We start from the raw sequence: 9302 nt of genomic DNA, 5'->3' as shown, positions 1-9302 counted from the left end.
GGCAGGCTGGAGCTCGGGCTCGGGCTCTGGTGGCTGGGTGGGCCACGGGAGCCACTTGGGCCCCGGCTGCGGCTGCGACTCCGACTGCGGCTGCGGCTGCGACTGCGGCTGCGGTTCTGGCAGCGGCTACAGTTCGGGCTGCAGTTCTGGCAGTGACGGCTGCATTTGCACTGGCTGCAGGTGTGGTTTTGGGGCCGAGAGCTGCTGAGGGTCTGAGTGTGGGTGATGGGAGGGCTCTGTGTCTTGGTGTCCATGGGAGGTCACGGTTGGAGGGGCAAGAAGCCTCCTCCTCCTCTCCCAGCAGGCCCGCTTTCCAGAGGCCCCGGCAGGCCCTAGTTATATAGCTGTGGTCAATTATGACACAGGGATGGGTGTAACAGACTGGGCCTGGCCAGGGTGGGGCCGCTTTGAGGGACAGCGTGGGGACTCCCGTGGGCCTGGCTGAACTGTCAGCCCTAGATATCACCAATTTCTTCGTCTTTGTAGAATGGGAACCGTAATTGTGTCCCCCTAACAAGCCATTTGGAAGGACTAAGAGACTACCTCAAGCAGCTAGTGCAGGCCCAGCCCTCTGCGCGTTTTGAACAGCACCTGTTCCACTGTCTTGTCCTGTCTGCTCTGCCCCCACACAGCCTGGATGTTGGGCGGGTGGGGATCAGGGAGGCAGAGGCTGAGTACACAGGGAGGGGATGGCCTTTATGGCTCCACACAGCGATGAACGTGACCGGTGCTCAGGGGCCTGCCCAGCAGCACTCAGAGCCAGATTCCAAGCCGGTTTATACTGAGGTCTGCTGGTACAGAAGCCACCGCAGCTTTCCAGGGTGGCAGCTTATGGGACAACAGGGCGTCTTTCCTGTGTACTATGAGGCTGACATGCTTGCCCAGCTACAGCAGACCCTGGGATCACACTCCCACCTCACTTGGACACCTCCACCACTGCCTGCACCTGGAGGAAAGGTCCAGGGAGCCCCCTTCCCAAGGCTCGGCCACTGCAGCCTGCCCTCCCCCTTGCCCTCCCCCTCCGTCCTACCCTCCCCCTGTCCTCTGCTTCCCGCCCCTTCCCAACCCTCTTCCTTCCTCCTGCCTGCCTACCCTCCCCAGGCTGGCTCATTTCCTTCTCTGTCTCCATGCACACCTTTCATCAGATGACGGGGGTGGGGCATGTCGGGGGGATGGAGGGGGTGTCCCTCCATCTGCTTTACTGTTCATTTCTGAGGAAGTCTGTCACGTAACTCGCAGGGAAAGCTGCCGTGGTCACTGACCGTTTCCTTTGCGCCCCAGGTGGCCCCTTATAGTAGGTTGAACAATAACCCCATATCTGCATTTATATCATGGCCCTGGAACATGTCAGTGTGATCTTACTTAGAAAAGGGGCCTGTGCAGAATGTGAAGCTGAGAATCTTGTGGTGAGTGAGGGTTATCTGAGCAGGCTCTTAATCTGTGTGTCCTGGGACTTGAACCTAAACACTTTGGTATGGGAGATGGGTGTCTTATGGCCATGCCCACTGTCAGCCACAGGCTTGGTCGCATGATAATGACCCATCATGGTCACTCCTGGCTCCAGTGGAAGAGAAGGCCATGTGAAGATGGAACCACAAGCCCAGCAGTGTCTGTCCCACATGTGCCACAGGTGGCAGAAACAGCCTCCTGGGGGTCCTCTGGGAGCAAAACCCAGCACCTGTGGGCAGGTTCAGCCACCAGAACCATGAGACCGTCAAGTGCTGCTTTGAGCCACTGTGTTTGTGACAGTCTGATAGTGGGATGGGTAGGCTGAGTCCACTTAGCAAAGAGGGGAGCAGCCCAGAGAGGTGGAGTGACCAGCCCAGGGGCCCCTAGCTCAGCAGTGGCAGAGCCCGGCTTCAAATCCACACCTGCCTGTCTCATTTTCTCTAAGGAAAAAAAAAATTTTTTTTCATTTATGTGAAAGGCAAAGACACAGACCTTCCATCAGCTTGCTGCCTCCACAAGTGTCCGTGACTATTAGGGCTGGGCCAGGCTGGGTCAGGAGCCCAGAACTCTACCTGGCCCACAACATGTAGCAGCACCGTCACTTGCTGCTCTGAGGTGTGCCTTAGCCAGGAGCTGGGATCACAGGCAGAACCGAGCTCAGGTCTAAGAGTTCTGATATGGAGAACCCAGGACTAGCCACCCTGCTGGTTCCCTCTGGGACTAGCCCCCTGCTGCGAAGCAGCTCTGCTCCAGTGGTCCTGCTGTGCGTGGGCAGTGTGTGCCAGGCCACCCCCTGAGGACTCTTTATGGGGCTCTGGGCCTCCTTCTTGCCTCCCCGCCTTCAAATGAAAGATGCCAGCAGCAGCGGCGGGCTCCCCTGGCCGCCCTCAGAGAAGCACTGCTGCCAGTGCAAGGAGACAGCGTGCCCCTACCCGTCACACTGGAGTCTCCGGAGGCGGAGGCTCTGCTTTATTACCACGAGGCTCCCTGGGGACTAGCGTCAGGTCTGGTCTGTAACAGGGGCTCACAGATTTTTGCTGGGCCAGTGTGTGGGCAGGTGGAGCAGTGGGACTCTCTCAGAAGTCAAGGCTGGTGTGGTGGGGTGGTGGGGTGCTGGGGTGCCAGTCCTAAAGCGGTGGGCCTCTGCTCCCCTCTTGTCCGCCCTAGTCCATCAGCAGGCTGCTATAGCTGCCTCACTTCCATTAGCCTCACTCCAAGGGAATGGAGTCCTCCTGAGGACCCTGGCTCCCTCCCCACCCCCGTATCCACTGCCAGCCAGGAACAGGACCAAGATCTCATGTGCAGTTTTTTCTGTGCAGAGAGGGGATGGGAGTCAGGAGCCAGGCAAGCAGCAGAAGGCACAGCCAGCCCTGAGGGGGCCTTAGCTTTGTGTCACCTTTGCCCTGTACCCCTGCCCCGCTGCACAGCTGGACCTCTGCAGTAGGTAGAGGGAGCAGGAGTGAGCTCCAATTGAGGGCATTGATGGTGACCAAGGAGGGGGCAGCAGAACCAGCAGCTGAGGTGCCAGTCTGGTGAGCCAGACAGGTGCCAGAGCCCCAGCCAGCATGCTGGCCTAGTTGGGTGCTGCCCATTCCTCTGGGCAGTCTCCCTGTCCCACCCCTGGCTTCCTGTGTGAGGAGTGGCCAGTTGAGATCAGCCACCAATGACCTACTCTACACAGTGTGGCCAGCAGCCAAGAGCCTGGGGCCTTCCATGCTGAGCTCCCAAGCCAGTGCCCATTAGCAAGAAGCAGCCAGTGTCCAGGACAACAGGATGAAGTCCCACAGAAGAGACCCCCACCTTCCCACAGGTGACATTTCAGCCCCTGCTGCCCTCTGGCCCACCCTCCATGGCGGGAGGACCTGCACATAGATGGATGTCCACAAAAGGACCACCACCCCTGCTTTCCACCAGTCCTGGTGGCTGGCCTCCCCATCCCTTCCCCACACATGCACACGTACACACACCCGAGTGGCAGCATGAAGGATCAGAGAGAATTCTCTGGAGACTTTTATTGACTCTTCCGAAAGTTCTCGCTAGAATAACCCCGCGGGGCTGGCATCGCTGCCTGTGGGTCAGGAGTGCGTCTGCTTGGTCTTGGGGCTCTGCTGGGCCACAGAGCTGTCTTCAGCGCCCTGCTCATGCTGCTCCGGCTTCCTCAGTAACAGCTTGCCCTGCACCGGCAGTGCCTCTTCCTCCTCTTCCCCTTCCTCCTCCTCCCCTTCTTCCTCCTCCTCCTCCTCTTCACCCTCTGAGGACAGGGAGAAGTTATCTTGACTCACGCAGGCCACGAGCTTCTTCATGGAGGATTCATGGCCCCGGCCGTGGCCTGTGCCGTGGCCTGTGCTGAGCTTGGCACACCGGGAACCCATTGTCCACGTGGCCCAAATCTCTGGACTAGCAGGAGAGGCAGATGGGGCAGCACAGGGGCTGTGAGGGTGAACGGTAGGGTGCTGACATCACAAAGAGGCTCCCAGCCCCTACTCCACAGCCCTGGACCCCCACCTGTACCACCCACAGGGTAAGGCAAGGGAGCCAGTGTCAGGGCAACTCTGCCAGCAGCGTCCTCTGCCCTGCCAGAAGTCCCCGTGTTGCTTGGACGATTCTTAGGGGAGGAATTTGTTCTTGGTGATGGGGGGTTGGCCTCATAGACTCCTCCCATGTCAAGAACTTGGCCAGAGAGCGCTGCGGCCAGTTTGTGAGGGTAGGGGTGGGGCCAGGCACACCACCCTGACCTGCTGGTTGCTGGCTCCGCGCTGACCAGTATGGGGCCTCAGTGCGTCCTCCCCAATCACAGAGGAACACGGAACTCTGGATTGTTCTGCTGCTACTTCTGGGGGTTGGGGGAGGGGCTGTGCCCCTGCAGGGCTGCTTGCTGGTGGGGGCTGGCCAGAGCCCCACAGCCGGCCAAATGGAGTCCCCCCTCTGAAATCTTGACCTTGGCGAGGTTCCAGATCTCTCTGAACACATCATGGAACCGATCTTGGTCAGGCTCTCCAGCCCCTGCGGGTCTCCAGGGCGAGCCAGGGAGGGCCGAGGAAGACCACTACCATAAGGGGCTCTGCTTCAGATATGGCCCGTTTGCTACCCCCTCTTGGGGGGTTCTGGGCACTGGGATGGTGACCCTCTAATATAGCCACGTCCTGATCATGGAGCCTGATTATCCTACAGACTTCAGGTGGCCTCCTGACAAACTAGAAGCCTCCCCCGACCCCCCAGGGGCGCAAGACCTCACAGTACCCAACTCATTCTTGCTGGAGCCTGCCACACCTGGCTCCCCACCTCAGAGCCCCTGCCCTCACACTCCACCAGACATGATTGACACACACCTATTTGCTGCTTTACTGCCTGTATGGCCACAACCCTGAGGCTGGGCCTGGCTACGGCCTGGAGCCTGGAACTCCATCCCATCCTCTGGGCAGCAGGAGCCCATGCACCTGGGTCATTGCCGCTGCTGCTTTCCTAGGTACATTAGCAGGCAGCTGGATCAGAAGTGGAACTGGTGTCCCAGGCAATAGCTTAACCGGTATGCCACTGAACCGAGTGTTAAACCTTTGGCACAGAGTAGGCCTTTGTGGTACACACAAGGTGATCTACATGTCTGAGCAGAAAAACAGAGGCAGCTTTTCATCATGGTCCGCTGGCAGGGCACATGGCAGTGTTCAGGTTCACAGCCCCCTTGGTTACAGGCCCCTGTATGGAACGTGGTGGGGGCACTGTCAGGGCCCTCGCCCTGGCCCACCCCCGCGGGAAGCCAGCTCGGTGCCGCACCCCACAGAGAGTCGAAGGGCAGTGTATTTGGGCAGCTTTATTTGGCAGGTGACTTTTCTCATCTCACACAGGCCTCTGGGCTCCTGAGGGCGGCAGCATCGGGTGTGGGCAGGTTCTTAGAGCCTCGCTTCCGGTTCTTGGACAGTGATTTGGTCGTGACTTCTAGCCAGGGTAGCGGAAGGTTCATTGGTGCCTCCTGTATCTTCTCCTCCTCCCGGATTGTCTGCAAGCTTTTGAAAAATAAAGTTCTGGGTGAGGGATCGCCTGGGGAATGTGGGTGGGGGTGAGGTTGGGGTCTTTCTAGGAGGCTGTCAGGTGAGGTGAGATCCTGGCCTCCCCCTGCCCTTCTTTGCAAAAGGTCTGGGGTCACCCTGGGTTGAGCAAACCTCTACGGTGGCGCCTCCGGTGCCGGCAGACACGTCTCCGGCGCCTTCGGCAGATCCGCCTGCGCCGGCGCCTGTGGATCCGGTAGAGCCTCTTCCGGGAGCAACGCCTGCGTCTGCGGTAACAGCGGCCTCTGTGTGTCCTTCCAAAGGCCTCGTTGTCGGGCGTCAGCTCCTGATCCGGGTCCTGGTCGTCATGTTCATGCTCCCGCTCGTGTTTGTCGTGTGCGTGTTCGCTCTGGCTTCTCGCCCGATACCGGACCATTGTGTCGAGAGGCAGGCAGCTGGGACAGAGGCTGTGACTGCGTGGGGGAGGGCTGAGGCCTGCTCACCTGCTCTTGATGTTAATGTTGTGGGAGTCCTGGAGGCTTGTATATAAAGGAGACCCCCACTATGATCCAGCGGCCCCACCTATGATTGTTCTGCTCTGCCCAGCCCCCTCTGTGAGGGCCGTGCTGGACTGGACCAGGGCTGGGAGGGCCAGCACCCTCTTGCCTTGCCTATAAAGTGTGTCCACAGGTCCTGGTAGCAGGTCCCAAGAAAAAGAGCCAGCTTTTACTGATTGCAGACACTTCCCCACTATATCAAGGCCATGCCGCAGTCTAGGGTACCAAAGCACTTCCATTAATGGTTGCCTGCACCAATAAACAATGGCAAGATGTGACCTAGGAGTTAACGTTTCTCCATGCTAACCATCAGTCACCAGTGCACAAGGGGGAGACAGCCAACTGCTCGAGGTACCCAAGCTGATGGAGGGGGCGAGATGGGCCAGGGCTCAGACCCAGGCAAGGCGACTCCAGACTGCACATGCTCAGTCCAACTCCCAAGGCCGGCCCCGTCCTAATCCCTACCCCTGAGATCTCTTCCTTTGGAGATGTGATAAGTTGAAGACCTTGAGCTTAGCCAGGTGGGTCCAGGGCCATCACAGATCCCATAGGATGGAAGTGGAAGGCAGCAGGTGAGGAAGAGAGACTGAGGCTCTGGGACCACGAGCCAGAGACTGCAGGTGGCTTCTGAGGGTGGGAAAGGACCAGGAAAGCCATTTTCCTCCCTGGAACATCCAGCAAGAAAACAGTCCTGCCATTGGTCTAATTTTAGCCCCCATGAGACCTGTTTTGGAATTCTTGCCTACAGATTATAGGATAATAATCCTATAATAATAATAAATTTGTGCTGCCTTAAGTTGTGCTTCCTTAACGGTAGCAAAGGAAGATGGCTGTGGATGACTTGAAGTGCAGCGAGGTGCTGAGGGGGCTCTCACCATTCCCTCGGTGTGTGCAGGCTGCCCCTCTTTGCCATGAGAAGCCTCCACAGGGGCCAGCTGTCAGGCTCCCCGAGGGCATGTGGTAAAACATGTGGGAAGGGCAGGTGCTGGGGCGCAGTGAGCCAAGCTGTTTGTTGGGGTGCCTACATCTCATATCACAGTGCTGATTCAATTCCCAGCTCCTCCACATCCTGTCCAGCTTCCTGCTGTGTGCCCAGGAGGCAGCAGATAATGGCCCAAGATCTCAGGATCCTATCATCTGTGTGGGAGACCAGACGGAGTTCTGGGATCTTGGCTTCTGCTTGGTCCAGCCTTAACTGTAGGCATTTGGGGTCAGCAGATGGAAGATTACACCCCTCCACCACCATCTGTTCTTTCTCGCGTCTCTCTCCATCCTCCCTTCCCCTCTCACCCCATTTTCTTGATTTTTCTCTACATTTCAATTTACAAGTAGCTAAAATGTGAGTTCTCATTCTCTCTCGCTTCTCTGTCTCCCTCTTCCTATTCTTCCCAATGTCATTCTTTCAAATAAGTCTTTTTAAAAAGATGGGTCGAGCGTTCAGTCTAGGGATTGAAATGTCCACATGCCACGTGGAGTACCTGGGTTCAAGGCTCGTCTCCGCTGCCAGTTCCAGCTTCCTGCTAATGTAGGCTCAGTAGCTGGGTCCCATCAGTCACAAGGGAGACCTGGCTTGAGTTTCTAACTCCTAGCTTGAGCCCAGCCCAGGGCCTGGCCACTGTGGACATTTGGGGAATGAATTGGCGGATAAGAATGTCTCTCCCCCTCCCTAGCCCTCCCTTCAAGTGAAATTTAAAGCCCCCTCCTCAAAAAAAAAAAAAAAAAAAAAAGCAAGCACCTGCCTTTTGGGATTGATGGAAGAGTCCCAGGCACACAACACTGAGTGTCCCTGTCCCTTTGCCTCAGAGCTTCTAGTCACTGAGGAATGACCTGAAATGACTGTGAGCCAAGATCCACGCTGAGTCCTCAGCTGGGGTGTAGTGGGTTGTGGACCCCAGTGGACTGGTGTCCAGGCAGCTTCCTGTCTGGACACGGACTTGTCCCTCTGTTTAATTCCCTGGGGTTTGGCAGCACAGTGTGTCATGTGGACTAAGGGGGTGCGGGTCAGACCAGTTGGGCAGGCTGACCTTTGTCTTCTCTCATAATGTGCCTTCTGCCTGGAGCAACAGGTTAGCTCACCTGCTGACTCGAGTGTATCAAAAACTCCAACGGGCCACTAGACTAAAAAAATCTTGAGCTTGGTTTTCCAATAGTAACTGTGTTTAATGATCTACTTATAACCAAGGAACCCCACCCCCCACTTCATCCCCAGTAGGGACTCAAGTCCTGAAACCAGCCTGGGAGAGCAGGGATGTGGGCAGTGACATGCAGGCATAGGTATCAGTGTAGAAGTCAGGCTGGTGAATGTCTGTCTGGCTCGGGGACCCACACGCACCCTATGGCTGGAGGAAGCCCCCGGTTTATGGTGTTGGCCAAGTCTGTGGTGTAAATCCTCCCCCAGGGCCCAGCTCAGGCTGCCAAGCCCTGAGTGCAGTTGAGACACAGCGGGGTCCTCAGCAGCTCCCAGGACCCAATCGTGCAGAGATGTCTAGGTAGCTTGAGCCTTGGGTTTGGAACAAAGTCCAGGGCTCCATCCCAGTCTCTGGCCTTTCCCAGCAGCTCTGCTCCCCACCGAGCGCCCCCACAGACACACTGAGGCATTGAGTGGGATGATCTCAACATTTATTGACAGGTGGCATTGTTCCTGAGCAGGCTCCTGTTTGTCATGGGACGATGGCTTTGTCAAGATGTGACGAGAGGGTCTTGAAGTCTGGTAAAATTCTCAGGCAGGAGTCTGGTGGATCCGCTGTTCTGTGCGTTTAGTATCGTCTACACCTGAGGGTGTACGAGCGGCGACAGCACCCTGTGGGGAGCAGACAAGGCAGTGTGAGAGGGAAACCCCCTCCCCCGCCAAGCCCACCCACCCCAGGCTGGATGGTTTTTTACTCCTGACTCTTCGCCTCCGGCAGCATCGCCTCCTGCGTCGGCATCTTCGTCTCCGGCGGCGGCATCTGCTCCGGCTCTGGCTGCGGCAGCATCTGTATCTGACCATGGTGCCGGATGGACTTGGCCTAGAGTTGGCTCAGAGCTCGGGGCACAACCCTGGTTGAGCCAGCCAACCTGTGAGCAGGTGGAACTTTGTGGGCTGTGAGCCAGAGGCCCACCCCCCGGCCTCTTATAGACAGCGGAGGCCACCCTGGGCATTGTGAGGTCAGAGAGGGTGAGACCTCACAGAGGAGCCCCCGCCCGCTGCCTCGCGTCCGTATATGGACATGTGAGGGGAAGGCAGGGCCCCCACACCCAGTGCCACCATGTCACAGCGGAGGACAGCGAAATGATTTTGCTGTAAAGACCTTCACACTTCATTCGTTCATTC

The 9302-nt window shown here is 57.6% G+C and overlaps 2 protein-coding genes and 1 long non-coding RNA gene across 3 annotated transcripts; all 3 read right to left on the bottom strand.

Moving 5' to 3' along the window:
• Nucleotides 1–3524: 3524 nt before the first annotated feature.
• Nucleotides 3525–3821, bottom strand: PRM3 (protamine 3). The gene has a single exon (XM_040973939.1). It carries the CDS (start codon nt 3819–3821, stop codon nt 3525–3527), a length of 297 nt encoding a protein of 98 aa, XP_040829873.1.
• Nucleotides 3822–5245: 1424 nt separating this feature from the next.
• PRM2 (protamine 2) lies at nt 5246–6025 on the bottom strand. Its single transcript, XM_040973938.1, has 2 exons — nt 5607–6025; nt 5246–5450 (listed from the first exon to the last, which is right to left on the bottom strand). The coding sequence occupies exons 1-2, from the start codon at nt 5866–5868 to the stop codon at nt 5404–5406; spliced, it is 309 nt and encodes a 102-aa protein (XP_040829872.1). The 5' UTR covers nt 5869–6025; the 3' UTR covers nt 5246–5403.
• Nucleotides 6026–8596: 2571 nt separating this feature from the next.
• Nucleotides 8597–9080, bottom strand: LOC121152032. Its single transcript, XR_005883216.1, has 2 exons — nt 8873–9080; nt 8597–8789 (listed from the first exon to the last, which is right to left on the bottom strand). It is a non-coding gene; the product is annotated as an uncharacterized LOC121152032 (long non-coding RNA).
• Between the last annotated feature and the right edge of the window lie 222 nt (nt 9081–9302).

This window comes from Ochotona curzoniae, unplaced genomic scaffold (assembly GCF_017591425.1).
Source record: "Ochotona curzoniae isolate NIBS_2020 unplaced genomic scaffold, NIBS_Ocur_1.0 contig_2321, whole genome shotgun sequence".
NCBI lineage: Eukaryota > Metazoa > Chordata > Mammalia > Lagomorpha > Ochotonidae > Ochotona > Ochotona curzoniae.
The sequence above is the reverse complement of the archived record's forward strand: the minus strand, read 5'-3'. Positions and strand labels throughout refer to the sequence as shown.

Coding starts and splice junctions, on each gene's coding strand:
- PRM2 (XM_040973938.1), bottom strand. CDS start 5,868: ATGGTCCGGTATCGGGCGAGAAGCCAGAGCGAACACGCACACGACAAA. Junction 5,451..5,606: donor CCGGAGGCGCCACCGTAGAG/GTTTGCTCAACC, acceptor ATTTTTCAAAAG/CTTGCAGACAATCCGGGAGG.
- PRM3 (XM_040973939.1), bottom strand. CDS start 3,821: ATGGGTTCCCGGTGTGCCAAGCTCAGCACAGGCCACGGCACAGGCCAC.